This window comes from Solea solea, chromosome 9, assembly GCF_958295425.1.
Source record: "Solea solea chromosome 9, fSolSol10.1, whole genome shotgun sequence".
NCBI classification, from domain to species: domain Eukaryota; kingdom Metazoa; phylum Chordata; class Actinopteri; order Pleuronectiformes; family Soleidae; genus Solea; species Solea solea.
Genome location: NC_081142.1, coordinates 3,091,235 through 3,107,996, shown reverse-complemented (window position 1 = coordinate 3,107,996; position 16,762 = coordinate 3,091,235). Strand labels below are relative to the sequence as shown.

The 16,762-nt window shown below is 41.3% G+C and overlaps 3 protein-coding genes across 4 annotated transcripts; all 3 read right to left on the bottom strand.

Annotated features, from left to right (window-relative positions):
- Positions 1 to 1,212: 1,212 nt before the first annotated feature.
- Positions 1,213 to 3,671, bottom strand: si:dkey-86e18.1 (uncharacterized protein LOC557342 homolog). 2 transcript variants are annotated; one of them, XM_058638521.1, is made up of 5 exons: positions 3,522 to 3,671; positions 3,339 to 3,379; positions 3,175 to 3,249; positions 1,988 to 2,177; positions 1,213 to 1,813 (listed from the first exon to the last, which is right to left on the bottom strand). In XM_058638521.1, the coding sequence occupies exons 1-5, from the start codon at positions 3,586 to 3,588 to the stop codon at positions 1,278 to 1,280; spliced, it is 909 nt and encodes a 302-aa protein (XP_058494504.1). In that variant the 5' UTR covers positions 3,589 to 3,671; the 3' UTR covers positions 1,213 to 1,277. The 2 variants fall into 2 exon arrangements, with proteins under 2 accessions (XP_058494504.1, XP_058494505.1); XM_058638522.1 differs by having other exon boundaries at positions 1,988 to 2,174.
- Positions 3,672 to 6,217: 2,546 nt separating this feature from the next.
- Positions 6,218 to 9,419, bottom strand: caiap (CARD- and ANK-containing Inflammasome Adaptor Protein). The gene is made up of 4 exons (XM_058638952.1): positions 8,246 to 9,419; positions 7,971 to 8,154; positions 7,611 to 7,833; positions 6,218 to 7,303 (listed from the first exon to the last, which is right to left on the bottom strand). The coding sequence occupies exons 1-4, from the start codon at positions 9,417 to 9,419 to the stop codon at positions 6,566 to 6,568; spliced, it is 2,319 nt and encodes a 772-aa protein (XP_058494935.1). The 3' UTR covers positions 6,218 to 6,565.
- Positions 9,420 to 12,192: 2,773 nt separating this feature from the next.
- On the bottom strand, positions 12,193 to 14,185 carry jun (Jun proto-oncogene, AP-1 transcription factor subunit). The gene has a single exon (XM_058637371.1). It carries the CDS (start codon positions 13,890 to 13,892, stop codon positions 12,921 to 12,923), a length of 972 nt encoding a protein of 323 aa, XP_058493354.1. The 5' UTR covers positions 13,893 to 14,185; the 3' UTR covers positions 12,193 to 12,920.
- Positions 14,186 to 16,762: the final 2,577 nt, after the last annotated feature.

Genomic DNA, 16,762 nt, shown 5'->3' with positions numbered 1-16,762 from the left:
CGAATTCTCACTGTAGAATTGCTAAAGCAACTCATTTAATGGTGGCTTTTTTGGTAGATTGGTTATACATGATTATAGATATAGCAGCTGGCATCTATAATGTTGCATTTCTGCCTTCTTCTGGATCTACAATTGTTGGATCTAAGTCTATTGTTACTTCTTTTTTTTTGGTGTGTGTATTTTGGTAAATGCAAAGGATTCTCTCGGAGTCACCTGCTCTCGACAGTTTAGTTTCATTTTTCCAGGCTCATGCAGAGTCAATGGGAACTCCACCGTGCAACATGCAAACAAAGCTTTAGAGGGAACTACGTCAGACTTAACCATAAACTGCAGAGTGTCTACTTTCTAGAAGCTGATGTGCCTGTTTCCCAGAAGTGTCATGCTGAAAGCGGTCCTCGCTGTAGCAGTAGCAGTAGCAGCACCACAGAGTGGGTTAAGTGGGAGGGTGAACTGTGGGGTCTAACCAGATCATGTTCAGAGCTGCTTCAGTTATTATGAACACACAGGAGACTTATATGAATCACTGAGTCAGCAAGTATCTCTATCAATTACTCGGGTTTCTCACGTTCCCCTTTCGGCTGCAAAATGGAGGCACCTGTGGTCACGGTGACACACATTTATCTTTTATGTAGCAGAAATTGTGAGAGGGGATTTAAGTTGAAATTGAAACTTATCTTTTTTCTTTTTTTAATTAACCAATTAGATCACATTTTTCTAAAATAAGTATATCATAAATATATCCTCTTGTATGAAAGTTCTTCTACCAAATCTACATGTACAACGCTAGAGAAAATGTAAAGACCTACAAACATACTCTGCTGGTGGCAGGCAAAAAGACAAGGAAAACATCTGAAGACATTCACAGTAGGTAAGGTGCTGTTTTCAGTAAGACCAAGAATGGTTAAGAAAATGATCCTCTATGAGTCCTGATCTTCATCCAATTGAACATTTATGGAAAAATAGGACAAATACAGTGAGGAGAAGGCACCATTCAAACCTGTAACCAGTCAGAGCGAACTACCCGCTGACCGATGCAGAAATCTCACTGGGAGTTAGAGTGAGAGGGAACCTGTTGGCAGAGTTTGCCACTGACAGCTGGAAAATATAATTGCCAATGACTCATCCCTCTTTACTTGTAATTCTCAGAACGTTGTAGTGCACACAAACCATCAGCACCTATGAAGCTTTTGAATGAACACAGGATACAAGAGACTTCATTAAACTGATTCAATGTGCAGCAAAAATGAAGAAAACAGCGGACGTTAGACTTTTAAATGTCATGGTGGTGTGTCACAGTCGTCATCAGAGGAGGAGTAACAGTCTAAACCAAGTAACTGACCAGTCCTCTCCACTGCTGTGCTTGTGTTTGATGATTTCTCCTCACAGTCTGATTTACACTCTTGGACAACACTTTTCTGAGTGGACAACAGACTCACTGATGTCCCACCATCTTCCTCTGTGTCTCTGTTCAGTGATGAACATATTTGCCTGACTGACTGGTGATTGGTGAGATTTGGCAGGCCCGACTGTAGAACTCTGGCCAGGTTCTGCGTTTGAGGGGAGCTGAGCTCAACTGAGGGTCCTCTGAACGCAGCAATGGCCACTGCCAGCCTCGTCTGGTCAAAGGAAAGCGGCTGGTTCTGGTCTGTCTCTGAGGTTTCTGACGTCAGGTTGATGGGGTCAGAGGTTTGACATCTGCCCACTGAACAGCTGAGAGGTCTGTAACATCCTCCCAAACTGCTGGTCAAGTCACTCTTAGTTCCACTCCACTCACCACTGTTTTCCTGGGACTCACTGTGCCGAGCTTCTTTCACTATAAACCAGAGTGTAGATAATGAGAATTTAAGGTCTGCATGGTTAGGGTTACAGAAATGCAAGGTAAATACACCGACTGGATCCATGACATGAATAGTGTAGGAACAGCCTCACGTCATCTCATGACAGCATTTGCAGTATGTGTGAGAGGTGAGTCACCTTTGACACTAACCTGTTCTCTGAGTGTCTTCTGACTCCGCTCTTCTTTTGCAGTATGCCCGAGGTGTCCAGGGCTTATGTTTACAGGAGGGGTCGAGTACTCGCAGTTTGGTGATGAACCTTTTATATTCTCTCTCTAGAGCCTCAACGCACAGCTGGAACTCGGCTATCTTCCTCTCTGGATAATGAGACAGTTGGGACTGCTGAGAGAAAAAAAGACAAACACGTGAGAGTGAGGTCATTAGCAAACTCCAACAATCACATCACATTCTACATTTACTAACCACTTTATTAGGTACACCTGTTCAAATGCAGTGTTTATGCTGTGCAAACATATTTTTGAGACACTACTGCATGGTGCAAGATCAATTCTGATCTCTACATCCCACAGGGTTCCAGACTAACTTTTCAGTCCTGGCCAGAACTTTTGGAAAATTTACTTTTTTTTATGGCATCTCAAAGTTGATATTTTTTCAATTAAAAAGGGCAATGGTGGGACCTTTAACTTGAAATTTCTCATAAACTGCAGTAAAAATGTCTGATTTACAATATGGTAATAGTCATAAATGTCCTTAACATAACCCAGGTCAGAAGTAAATTGTCTGATATCCAGTACACTAGTAGATATCGATGTGCTGAACTCAACCTATTCATTCTTATTCATAATTTCCTGAGGATTCTCTTTATACAGTTGCTGAAAGTCCCGTTATTAGGTCTCTGAAATATAGCTGTGAGGATTTTCATTATTTTTCCAATTCAAAAATGCGCTTTCAAACGTGGTCTTTGTGCTCTCAGGGTTTTATTTTGAATGTCCTGACAAATTAGTCAGAGTAATTGGATCACAGGCTTTTTACTGTGAAAGCATTTGAAAGGAGGGCGTTAAAATTCAGATAGTTTGACCACAGTTCAGAACGGACCAATGAAAGTGTAAGCAGGAAAAAGGATTCTGATATGGTCAGACTGGTTTCAAGTCTCATTCATATGTGTAGATAAATCCGATATGTGCATTTGCAATGAGGCATCTGCTGGTGTCACAAAGCTAAAAACATCCCAATCTGGTTTCCTGAACATGACAGTTAATTTAGGGTATTCTGATCTTAATCTTAATTCTGTAAGCATAAGGGAGTAAACCTTAACTGTACCTAATAAAGTGGCTGCTTTATTGTTTAATACAAACACATATACAAAAGATTGACTTACTTGCAGATAATACTCTATTTCATTCTTGATGCTGGGAATCCACTTTTTGACAGATGAAGCTGAATTGAGAGTGGACTGTGAACGTTTGGTTGTAGTTAATTAGTGCAGATTATTAAAGGAGAAGCTTTAACATATTTAATAGCAATTAATAATGTATCTCTTACCAGCTTGGGTCTGCGGTCATGAACATCTTTGAGGCGTCCCTCTGTACAAGAAGGGTCATGCTGTTATTGTTTTGTAGCTTCGGTAGTGGCTAACAGCTAGTTATCGCCACAGGCTGTTTTTTATTAATATATTAATATATAATATTAACTGTCTGCTGCTTCTGTTGTTAACGCGCTGCTTACCTTCCCTCTCCTTCTGAAGCCACAGTCTGTTCAGTCTGCCTTGCTGCTTCTCCTCATTCCTCGCCATCGCCACTCGCCAGGCAAGCTAACCCGTGGTGGTGGCTAGCACCTAGCACCAAGAACCAAACAATGTCATGTGACACACAGAGCTCTCGTGTGAAATATCGCGAGAACAACTTCAATAACGCGTAAAGAGCTATAGTAGCTGTAAAGAAACATGTGCAGTACACGGTGAACCACAGTATTAGTGCTTATTTTCATCAAATACAAAATGAAAGAAAATAATAAAGTAAAACATAAAATGATACTACCATACATTCACAGAGGTAGAGTGGATAATATATGCGTATCTTATACTGTAGAGTTTACAGAGTTGTATTTTGTAAAGAAGGAAACAAGAGAGGGGAAAAAACAGTAAAAATACACAAAAGAATACACAATACACAATAGAAGGAAACAATAAGAGTATACTTACAATTAAGTGGTGAATGTAGAGGAGGTAGTTTAACAAACCTATTCTATCTTCCCTCATAATCTTGTTTATTTCATAAACATTTCCTGTTCCCATTCAAATATTTTGTTTGTCGTATGTAACTGTATAGTAAAGTGCGTTATGACTTAGTTTCTGGGTTAGTATTCTTATCTTAGTATTCTTATCCTTTCTAGATGTGATGTGTTTATTAAGTCTCGTAGCCACATATTAAAATTAGGGGCTTTTGCTTGTTTCCACGACATAAGAAGTAGATTTTTTTTCCGCTGTGATGAGGAAATAATATATGAATTGCTGCCAGGCTTTGGTTAGTTTTCTTAGTACTTCAGCAACACCAAGGATAATTATCAACACTGCCGGAGTTAGAGAAACATTGAAAATATCTGAAATAACTTTAAAGATATTGGACCAGAAGGATGCAGCTCTGGGCCATAGTGCAAAACTACTGTATGTGCAAGAGTTACCTCTGTGGAATGACATTTACCACACATGGGTGAGATGGTTGGATATATACTGTCATTTCACCTTGGAATAGTGGAGTTTGTGGGATATTTTTAATTGTATCACACAGTGTCTAGAGCTTGAGCGTGAGCATTTGTGAATACTCAAGACTTTCTTTCCATATACGGTATCATCTGGAATTCTGATACCCATGTCTTTTTCCCAATTAGCCTTAAAACCTTCAGAAGAAGGAGTGGTTGTTGATATTAGAGTGTCATATATATGAGAAATGAAATGGTCTGTGTATGGTGTTGTTTCAAGACAGTCATCAATTATGTATCTATTTTTAGTTTCCAATCCTATAAAATGACTTGTTATATAATCTCTCATTTGTACGTATCTGAAAAAGTTGTTATCAGGGAGGTTATATTTCCTTTGAAGGTGTTTGAAGCTGGCAAAAGTATCTCCTTTATGAAGATCACTCCATGTGTAACACGTTGTATCTAGTGAAGATGGAATGAACATAGGATTTAGCACTTTATTTTTACTTTATATTAAACATTAACCATAATCATTACTACTCTGCCCTCCACTTACAATGATTAACATTAAATACATGGTATTTATTTCTAACTTGCTTCTCTATTTTAATCTGTAATGTATGCTGGCACTTGTGGTTGCTGTGTGGTCTCTGCAGTTATAGTTTGATAGATATGATATAGATATAGATATGTTCTAATGAGGCATCGGTATTTCCAACGAAGTGTTATCACCAAAACCACTGAGTAACTAAGTAGGTGATGGTGGGATTTTGTAATACATGTTTTGTCACAGATACATTTGAACTTAATTAAACATCGCACCCTCCTCCTCCTCCTCCTCCTCCTCCACCACCACTTTTCCATTCCAATGAACGCCTTTGGTCTTGCAACAAAAAATGACACAAAGACAGAGTAATGAAAGTAATAATAATAATAAACAGTTAAACGATTTGTTTGGTTGATCACTTGCTTTATTATTTTTAAGTTGGCTAATACTTTTGTTTTAAACGAAACAGTAGTCTAAATATTGTTTTGTTAAATGACGCTATAACAGACCTGATACTTGGCTGCAAAACACTGATGAACGGAACTCTGGGCATCTTTTTGCCCCACATGTGGCTAAATAAAAATATCCGTATTTTACCATGACCTACAAAGAAGTAGAAACCACATGTGTGTGTGTGCCATATACCAACATGTAATCTGAATGCTCTTCAGAGCAACTTTCAAGCACACAAGCTTCAACAAAGAAGTAATTGCACCTTTACAACAGTATCTCATTAGCCATAAGCATGATTATGATAACTATTATGAAAACGGTTACAAAATAATGTTGATATGATATGAATGTGAAATGACAGTGTCTCCAATCTCACCAGTTATGATTCAACCCCATACGTTAGCTGGAGGGAAAAGTCACACTTTACGCTGGGTGTGGAATCACTATGAGGTTAGTGTTTGCATATTAATGGGGAAACTTTTTTCCATAACACGTCTGTAAGCTCACAAATTGAAAAAGGCTTATTCCTTTGAGGAGAAATTAAATCTTTCCACATAATTGTGCATACTGATGAAGTAAATTCATTCATATTATACCAACAGCCAAACAACCATTCACTCTCACACTCACGGTCAATTTAGAGTGTCCAATTGAACTAATCCCCAAATCTGCATGGGAGGAAACCCGAGAACACATGTGGAGAACATGCTCCATGCAGAAAGACCCTTGTTCCAACCAGGTCGTGAACCCGAGTCTTCTTCCTGCAAAGGCAAGAGTGCTAATAACTTTGATGTTAAACCACATACACTGTCATTAAATCATGGGAAAAATTTGCCTTTTGTATCTTTTAATGTTAAGGTTTGTTAAATATCCAACCGAAGCTTAACAAGACTTCATTACAACACAATTGATTTGAATCACAACCATGAAACAAGCTATGTATGAACTAACTGTAAGCAAACAATGAGCCATTAGGATGAGGAGTTGTTTTTAATACAGAAAAGAGTTGTTGAATGTAGATATAAGATTCATTTCACTGAGGTTTCCTTTCATTTTCACATCTTCTCTTCTCCTACTTGATGAGAAACATCTTCCTCTTCAGTAAAGTTGCCACAGTCTCATGTTCTGGTGAGTCTCCACTCTCTGCCACCTGCAGTGGTGTCTTGCCCACGTTATTTGTCGCCTTCAGATTCCCCTTCCTCTGTCCCGCCTGGCCCCAGTTTACAAGCCTCTTTACTACCTCCTGGTGTCCACCTCGGGCAGCACAGTGCAGAGGAGTGTCTTTACTGTGATCTGTAGTGTTGAGCTTTGCCCCGGCCTCCAGCAGAAGCACAGCCACGCTGTCATGGCCCTTCTCAGCTGCAGCATGGAGCGCTGTTTTCCTCCATGCATTCCTCTCCTCGATCCCCTTTTTGTTCAGTGAGCGTAGAAGAGCTGAAACCACGCTGGCGTGACCACCAGATGCTGCGTGATGTAGAGCCGTGGAGCCGTCCATGTCTTTGGCGTCTCCCTTTGCCTTGCGGGACAACAGTGAATTGACAGCCTTTAAATTCCCTGCCATGGCCGCCAGGTGAAGGGCACTTTTTTTCTCGTGATCAGTGGGAGTTGGGTCGGCTTTGGCCGACAGCAGCAAGTCCACCACTCTGCTCCCTCCATGAGAGGAGGCTGCCCAGTGCAGCGCAGTCCTCCCCTGCCTGTCCTTCAGGCCTGAATCCGCCTTGTTTTGAAGAAGCTGGATCACGGTGTCTGCATGGTTATGCTGACTGGCTAAGTGCAGCGGGGTCAGTCCATCCTGGGCCACTGCGTTTACCTACAGAAATGGCACACAAGTCATCGGATTAAACAGACATATCAAAAATACTCGGGGTTGGTACCACTGTCCATCCATCCATCCATCCATCCATCTTCTACCGCTTTATCCTCCACATGAGGGTCATGGGTCACTGGTGCCAATCCCTGCTGACATAAAGGTGGGGTCCACCCTGGACAGGTCACCAGTCCATCGCCACATACAGAGACAAACAACCATCCACTCTCACACTCACAGCACCACTGTCCAAATGAATTTTAATAAACGTCAGACATACGATACACACTCGTGGGTTGCTGTTAATTACCTGTGCTCCAGCTTTCACCAACACGCCGACCAAGTCGCATCTATTGCACTGAGCAGCCAGGTGTAGAGGATTTTGGGCTTTAGGTCCAGTTATGTTGGGGTCTAATCCCTTTTCCAGCAGTGTTTGGACTATGGGCACACTGCCACTGTGAACAGCCAGGTGTAAAGCCGAGGAGAGGTCAGATAAGGTAGCGTTTATTTTGGCCTGCTTTGCTAGTAGCACTCTGGAATGAAGAAAAACAATAAGTTATCAATGAACACACCGAGGCAGCGTATTAGGTTACTGTTCAACTGTGTGTTGACGCTATTTCATCAACTAAGACTTTAATGTACACTGAAGAAAGGCGTGTTCTCAGTTTACCTGAAGACTTCAGTGTGTCCCAGCTCAGCTGACAACAGGAGAGGGGTGTATCCCCGCTTGTCACACACATTCACGTTTGCACCACTGTCCGTCAGAACAGTGACCATTGCATGTTGGTTCTGTTTTATAGCTGAGAAGAGAGCCGGGCCCAGCACTTCTTCACTCAGAGCTCCTTTGGCATTAGCTGTGGTTCGAAGAGAAAACATGGCGTGAACACTTGGACGACTGCTGCACAATAACTCAGGAAATAACATTATTATGATTGAAAACCTCACCAAGCAGCAGGTGAAGAATGGACTCCTGAGTGTGTTTAATCGCTTCATTTATGACGTCATAGTCAACTTTAGCTCCTGCATTAAGAAGGACGGTCACAGTTTTCTCGTTGCCCCTGGCAACTGCACAAAACAGGGCTGTTTGATTGTGGTTGTTTCTGGCATCTACAGTGGCCCCGCTCTGCAGCAGCAGCTCAGCCAGTCTCCAGTTGTCTTCCACGGCTGCCATGTGCAGAAACGTGTCCTGAGACTGTCTCTCAGTCTGCTGCTCCTCCTCCTCCACCAGCACTTTCACTGAATCATGGTGCTCATTTTCTGCTGCCAGGTGGACAGGAGTTTTATTGTGGAGATCCACTGAGTAGATGGGGGCCCCGGCATTTAAGAGGCTCCTGACTATCTCGGTGTGACCCCTGCTGGCTGCCTCATGAAGAGCAGTGTGACCGCTGTTATCCTCCAGGTCAATTCTGGCTCCTTTACGGATCAAAAGCTCAGTGATGGATAGATGCCCATGTTTAGCCGCTATGTGTAAAAGAGTCTCATCGGAGGAGGTGACAGTGTTAACGCTGGTGTCGTCTAACATCTCCTCCAGCAGTACCAGCTCCCCGTCTGTAGCAATCATGTACATCAGGTTTTCTGCTTTACCTTGCGCTGCTTTATCCTCAATTTTCTTCGTTTGCACACGGTCGCTGTCGTCACTGTCATTGCTAAACCTTTCATTTGCCTCAGAATCACATGAACTTTGAGAAATCTCCAGAGTCTTTGTGCCTCTTCTTGCCATTCCCTCCTTTTCCTTCTCCAGCAAATAACCAATCAGCTGTCTCCTCGTGTCTTTGATGTGTTTGTTTACATGCTCCACATAGGTCCTGATTCGCTGATAAAGGTCAGGCTCTGCCAGCATAAGACAGGGATGGAAAAACCTCCGACATGCCCTTTCACCTCTGGCCTCCAGGATGTCCAGGACCCTGGAGTTCTGATCTGTCCGGGTACCGATGGTCAAAATAATGGATCTCTTGGCTGCCGTCATGACTCCCTCTGTGACCAGTAGATCCAGAAGATCCTCAGTGTGTGAGATCCCGTACACCAGATCCCTTCTCTTTGACCGGATCACATCCACTGCATATGGGTTGATATAGTTTGATACTGTTTGAGCATCAAAACCTCTGAGCATATTATACATGATTAATAAAGCTGTCCAACCTTCAGATCACTGCAGTAAATTCTTGTTGTGTGCGTGTGTGTGTGTGTGCGTGTGTCTTATTCTTTACTGTCACATAAAACACTTCCAACCTAGCAACTCAATACAGACAAAAACCATTCAAGGAAACTCTGAGACTCTCTGTCTGCCCTTTGTGAGATTATGTGACCAAATCACATGGTTCGTTTTTATGAGGTGCAGCGTGGTCGTCATGGCAGCACACGCACACAGTACATACATGTGCTACCTAATTGTACATTGGACAACATGGTCCATGTCTCCTGAAGTTTCTCCGTACAAGAAAAGACCACAAATCAAAATAAAAGGTCTGGAAATATAGAAGTTAGGTTAATCATTTGCCAATTTTACAAATTATTTCTGTACTTATTTTGTTATTCATAATAAATGAGTAGTTCTAATGATCATATTATTGTTGTTATTTCAAATAATAATGATTGGTGCTATTGCAAATATTTTTCTAAACATTATACCTTCTTTTTCATCAAAATGTTATGTCATACTCATATCTCATATCTTGTTTTAATAATTTTTGACTATTGACCATTTAACTAGACTTCATTCAATTTAACTTGTGATTATATATATATGTATATATGTATATACATATATATATACATATATGTAATTGTATTTCATTTTTCTATGTTTTTTATTTCCTTACCTGTGTTGATTGTTTATTTCTATAGTTGATTGCTTTATAATATGAATGTAATATGAAGTTTTTTTATAATGTTGTCAATCAGCTGTAAAGCTCATCAAATGTCCTCTGATGTTGTTTGAAAAGTGCTTTATAAATAATGTTTGGGATATTTCATTTATATAAAACGTTTTAAGGTATATTTCTGTCAATAATCTTAATCTATCTGTGTCTTGTGTTTTTTATGTTGTTGTTTGAACATCCAATAAGGAGGCTGTTGCTATGCTGATGGTAATCCTCTCATTGATTCGCCCTTGGGCAGTGAGCCACTCTTGCGTTAGCTGATCAGGACTCACCTTATTATGCAGAGATTACAGAGTCGATTCACTTCCCGTAAGACACGCCCCCTCCGCTGTGACGTAGATCTTCCGAGTGTTCCCTCTCCTTATATGGTGGGGAAAGGCACCGTTTTCCGGAATGATGTCACGTTGCCCCAAGTTTGAGGAATCAGCAGGAGAGCAGGTGGAGTGAAAGTAAAAGTACCGTTATAATGTAATACAATTACGTTATGTACGTTAAATAACACATATATACATCTATCAGCATGCATTATTATTGTGTCCCTTAATTGTTATATTGTCTATTGACTTAATCAAATGTAATTCTGTTTCTTCTTTAGCCCATAATTTCCTCAAAAAACAACAAATCAATTATGGATTTACAAGAAAATGGTGTAAAGTGTAATATGAAAATGGACAAACAAAAAAAGAAACAAATACATTAATAAAACTGAATATAATGATAATTTTCTTTGAAGGTTTTTATCTTGTATTGTAACCATTTATGAGATAAAAAAAAGTGAGATCAGTGGTGTGAAGACAAACAGAGAAAGAGCCACTATACGTTTCATTTGACAACTAACTCAGTCTATGTCGCCCTCTAGTGTTTGCTTAGGAACAATACACACGAATGGCTGACAACAGTCATCTGAGAACATTTCTGTCTAAGTGTAATGTGTGTTGTATTTATTGAAGGGCTTTATGTAAATTGTAGGTTTTATGAACTTGTGCTAAACTAAATGACCTTAGTTTATTTTAATTTATAAATTCAATAAATGGTGCTAAATTGTACACACTGTACCTTTAAAATGTGGTGCTGTGTTTTTAATAAACATACAAACTGCAAAGAAAGTGTATATTTAACAGTGAAGAATATGATATCTCTGCCAAGGTTATGTTTTTGGTCACACTTACTGTGTTTCTGTCTTTGAGCAGATTCTCAAAAAGTAAAAGGAGAATGTGGATGAAACGTCCTGGGTTTATACATGGAATATATATGGAATAAAAATTAAATTATAAAGTTTTGGTAGTGATCTGCATATAAATAAAGGATCTTAAGAGAAACTTTGACATATGGAATGTTTATTTCTTCTTTTTCTTTGAGAATCTGGCAATAAACACAGTGACAGTCACTAGATGTGACTTTTTTTCTACTCCCCCATCGGTGGGAATGTAGAATAGTATTATTATATTAAGTAACGTGTTAATAATAGTGTAGGTTTTCAGCTGTGATACTTTATCTGAGTTGCAACACTGTTGCTTCCCATGCTGGGGATTTCTTTATTTACAAATGACACAGGACATGTTGTTGTATAATCTACTTGTGCAACATCCCAGGACAGTCTGTCATTTTCCCACTAATCAAAAACACATTGCAGTTTCCTCCTGTTGAGATTAAAGTAGGTTCTTAAGCTTGAAACTTTTGGTAGTTTTATTAAATTCTTTGGTTTATTCAGTAGTGTTACAGTGTCATCCAGTGGAGAACAATGAGTGTTTTGTGTACTCTTCAAACAAATCAAAGTCTTTTTCTTAATTGGCAGAATGTGCCTCCCTCTGTCAGAGAGCCTGATCTGTCAGCTGTAACACAATCACTTAGGCCGGATCAATACCGACACTAATGGAATTTACCTTGAGGTACTGGGACCTCGCAGCTCTTGCAACATGTTGCAACATGTTTTATTGTTTGAGCTCCTGACATGACACACCCACTGCTTGAGTTTTCTGCCACACTTGTACAAGAACACAGAGGCAACATTGCTTCATTTCATCTGCTTTATTTTCTTAAATATCCATTCGTTTCTGAAGTGCTCAGGAAACAAAACAATAAAAAAAATTGCATTATTCTTATTACAAATGGTAAACATAAGTACTCCAAGTTGTTCTTATATACATATAACAATGAGTGAAACCCCATTAAACAGCTTTAGAAAATAAAACAAGTCATTTCTTGAAGCTTTTCCAACTTTCTCACAATTAAGAAAACAAAAGTACTTTGTACTGTAAGTCAGAAGTCTGGCAGCTTTTGTTACAACTTGTCAGTTCTGAGTTGGCCAACACAACCATGAGTGAGGCCGAGTAACATGTCTATTGCAGGTTGTTACATCCTCTAATACTGAATACTTGTCCTCTGGTGGTGTGATGAGGTCCATGCAGAGTTGGGCTTAAATCAAGAAAAGTTCACTCCAGTCCAGTTCTGTGAAAACAGCACGAAACAGAAACAGAGATATCCTGCTTGTTACCATGCCCCCTCTCTCTGGTTCATGGCCACTGTTAGTGTCCCGCGTTGCCCCCTCTCTGCGGGACGCGCCACCGGGCAGCGCGTCGTCACCCTCAGGAACTTTTTGCGCGGCCCACGGTCCTGCCAGTCAGTGTGGTCCGCCACATCCTCCCCAAAATCGCGCCTCGATTTCAGGAGACACAGCCACTCACTATCACAGGAAGCGTCCGTCTCATTCAACTACAGTCTTTTTCTCTCAGACAAACAGCTCAGAAAGTCTGGAGCTGCTGCGTCAACATGAGCTGACAACCGCTGTTGACGTGGTTCATCACTTTCTGCTTCAGCTGCGCCACCTGCTCACGCAGCATGTTGGCGGTGGATGAGAGCTCAGAGTTCTGGGACTTGAGGTTCTTGACTTTGTCTTCCAGCCTGGAGATGCGCTCCAGCTTCCTCTTGCGGCACTTGGACGCAGCGATGCGGTTCCTCATCCTCTTTCTCTCGGCTTTGATGCGCTCCTGTGACTCCATGTTGATCGGGGAGAGAGGAGGCGTCTCCCCCGGCATCTCAGGCACAGTCTGAGGCTCCTCTTTGAGCGCGGAGAGCCGTGGGAGGTGGCCGTAGAGGGGAAGCTGAGGCGCGGCAGCGGGAAAGGACATAGTCGGTGCTGAGGTGGGGTAGTTTGGGGCAGAGACCGAGCTGTTGGCTGGGTTGAAAGTGTTCAAGTCCTCATACACCGGTGAGTCGGAGCGTATACTGGCGTTGGTACTGTACACGGTGGCACCGGCGACAGAGGAGACGGGCGGCAGCGCGCTGTTGACGCTGGTCTGTGCGGCTGAGGTGACGCTCACACTGGCCGGAGGCGGCATGTGCTGGTGGTGCAGCTCGGCCAGAGCTCGGACGAACCCCTCAGCGAAGCCCTCCTGCTCGTCGGTCACGTTCTTGGGACACATGAACTGGGTCGGGGTCGGTGTGGTGGTGATGAGACCGTTGCTGGACTGGATAATGAGCCGCTCCAGTTCTGGAGAGCCCAGTTTCAGCAAGCCCACGTCCGGGGAGGTGAGGATGTCGGCAGCCTTGGTCCGCAGGTGAGGTTTCAGGGTGCCGGTCGGGTCCGACAGGTTCAGTGTCATGTTGTGTTTCAGCGCTTTGGGGTCGCTGCTGTACCCGTAGCCGGCGTTGTCGCGCTGGGAGAAAGCGTTGAGTGAGTCGTCATAAAAAGTAGTTTCCATCTTGGTATACATAGAAGAGAAACCAAAAACTAAGCTACAAAAACAACTTTCCTCCCCTTCTTCTTCTCCCTTTTCCCAGATGAGGGAAAAACACTGGTTTCCAAGTGTCCTCTCTTCCACAGTGAGAGTGCGCACTTTGTTGACACAGGAATCAGGACTTACTTCTCTGAGCGAGCGATGGTCGATGTTTCACAGACGAGTTGTGACACTTTCACAGAGTCAGAGTTCCGAGTGAGTCGGTGAGTGACTGAGCTGCTGGACTCGCTCGTGTCTCTGGTTGTATATAAACTGTGAGCTGAAGCAGCGTGGAGGCAAACCTTATCTGCTGCCGCTGCCTCTCTAAAAATAACCATGATGTCATGACGGGGCTCTCCCATTGGCTGGAGGGCGTGTCGCGCGCGCGGGGCGTGGTTCGGCCCTCAGATAGGCGCCACCCCCTGGACCATCGACCACCCAGAAGATTCTTAATCTCGCGGTGGATTGTGGGATGAGGTAATGTTGAAAGCAGAGCGTGAGGGCGGAGCTTTGTGGGATGACGTAGTGTTTTTGAATATCTAGTTACCCGCTCTCTGCTGTCAGTGGCGGGACAGCCCAAGTCTTCTTGTGTTGATCACTGCTTTTATTCATTTATTTATTTATTTATTTACAGAATTCTGCCTTTAACATGTTAAAGTCTTTTACAGCCCTAAAGTTACACAAAATTACTTCTATTCTATTATGGTTTTTTTCTTGTAACCCCAGGTAACAAATATGACTTTCATTACTGTAAACAAGAGAATAGCACATGAAAATAAAGTAGAATGTTGATTCAATTTGCTGCATGAAAGTGACATTCTCTTCTGTTGTTACTGTATACTGACACACAACTGAAACTATTATTGTTTAAAAAATAACAGCCACAAAACAGTCACATGCCTAATAAATAAACATTCTATTCTATTATATTCTTTATAATAACAATTAAGCTTATTATGGAGGATAAAGTGGGAGAAGATGAATGAATGAATGTCTCTCTCAATTACATATTTATGCGTAGTGTATTTTTTATTTTGCTGTTTTATGTCTAGCACAGGTAACTTAATTAACTGAAACAACAGGAGTTTAATGATTATAAACAATAGAATAGAGTAGAATAGAAGAGAATGTCATTCATTCATGACTCTTATGAACCCAGATCATGTTATCATTAAGTAAGGTTTTCTTGCTGTTGTAACCACAGGTAATGCATAATGCATAATCTATAGAAAAACAGGACTTTCATTACTGTAAACAAGAAAATACAACATACTATAGTATTGAACCTCCCATTGTTTAAATAATAAATGTCTATTCTATTCTATTCTATTATCTCCACCCTGCGGCTTAACATTAGCTCTAATTTCTGTGGGTTCCGCTAGAGAAAGTTGAGCAAGAGAAACTGAATAAAAGCTGTAACATGAAAATAAAGTCGATCATATTTTTCCACACGTATGCGAGTGTGCACGGTGGAAAGTCTTGTTGACTGTCATTTCGCTTCTTGGGCAGGGATATCATGGTGGTCCAATATAAATCGCCTTCTAGGACAATCCCCACATTTATTTCTGGCCATATGTGTCTATTTGACACCTGCAAATGTTATATAAACCGACTAACAGTGTTTAGATTTAAATGGAGCTGAGCGTCCATTCAGTCATTAGGAGACAGATTTAATGGGGGCTTATTCTTTTACTATTGTAAAGACTATACATCTGTAAAGCTACATTTAAGAGCTTTTATTATTATTGCTGCAACTTCAAATTGTTCATAATAGATCTAAAGACTGTCTGTTCATCCTCATAAAGAGCAAGTACAATCCTATTATCCATGCCATGGGTGTGTAATTAGTGTAGTGCACTCCATTGTCCCCTGGCCCCCGGTCAGAAATCATGGCTGGTTTAATGGCAGGAGGTTAACTGGTGTGTCTCATGGGTTCCCCTCTAGTCGTCCACACTCCCACTGTCTGGGTCATTTTCTGCCCTGCCAACTTAACTGCCCACTATCCCCTGCACACCACGTCTAAAAATGTCCCCCTTGTGTGACAAGTAAATCAGTGTCCTGGCGCTGGCGTGCTCAGAGAGGATGAACTGGATCATAAAAAACACTCACCACAGTCTGAGTTTTTATGGCTGCTAATGTTGCCTTTATGTACTTTTGGATATGTCAAACTGTGGCAATTAATAACGTTGGATATAATCTGATCTAATTGCTTGACTTAACTGATCTTCTGCCACTTCTTTTTTTGATTTACACACTTGTGAATATTGCTTAGCTATATGGTCAAATGCAAACTAGTCATTAATGTGCATCTAAAATTACTCTTACGCTGCACTTTAAAGCTTGAAGATGGGAGGATCTGATGCTAAGTGCTGGAGGCAGCTATTAGAGGTTAGCAGAGCAGTGTCTGTCATGGATAACTATTGGTGCTTTTCCATTATACAGTTCTGGCACTGCTCGGTTCTAGTCTTTCCAGTACCTCCTCAATGGGGGCGGGGTCATCATAGCATGACTGGGTTAGGGTTCAATTTAGGTTAGGATAAAATGTTCTTGCTAAATGTTGGAGATTAACAAACGTTTTTTAACCGTTTCCTTGGAATACTTGGAAATTAAACATTTCAACCCTAGGTAAAAAAAAAAAATAAAATAAATAAATATCCCAAAAAAGATACATATACAAGAAAAACACAAATAAAGCAAAGGGAACATTATAGAACATTTTAGAATCATAGTTTCCCAATCCTGGTCCTCATGGACCCCTTTCCTGCATGTTTTAGGTGTTCTCCAACACACCTGACTGATTTCATCAGATACCTGATACCATCATTAGTTTAACTGTAGGTGCAGGAGAAGACCGAGCTGTATGACGC

Excerpts from the sequence above, each read along its gene's own strand:
- jun (XM_058637371.1), bottom strand. The coding sequence starts at position 13,892 with ATGTATACCAAGATGGAAACTACTTTTTATGACGACTCACTCAACGCT.
- si:dkey-86e18.1 (XM_058638521.1), bottom strand. The coding sequence starts at position 3,588 with ATGGCGAGGAATGAGGAGAAGCAGCAAGGCAGACTGAACAGACTGTGG. Across the intron at positions 3,380-3,521 it reads GCTTCAGAAGGAGAGGGAAG|AGGGACGCCTCAAAGATGTT; the intron begins GTAAGCAGCGCG and ends CTTCTTGTACAG. Across the intron at positions 3,250-3,338 it reads ATGACCGCAGACCCAAGCTG|TCCACTCTCAATTCAGCTTC; the intron begins GTAAGAGATACA and ends AAACGTTCACAG.
- caiap (XM_058638952.1), bottom strand. The coding sequence starts at position 9,419 with ATGTATAATATGCTCAGAGGTTTTGATGCTCAAACAGTATCAAACTAT. Across the intron at positions 7,834-7,970 it reads GGACACACTGAAGTCTTCAG|AGTGCTACTAGCAAAGCAGG; the intron begins GTAAACTGAGAA and ends TCTTCATTCCAG. Across the intron at positions 7,304-7,610 it reads TGGTGAAAGCTGGAGCACAG|GTAAACGCAGTGGCCCAGGA; the intron begins GTAATTAACAGC and ends CCATTTCTGTAG.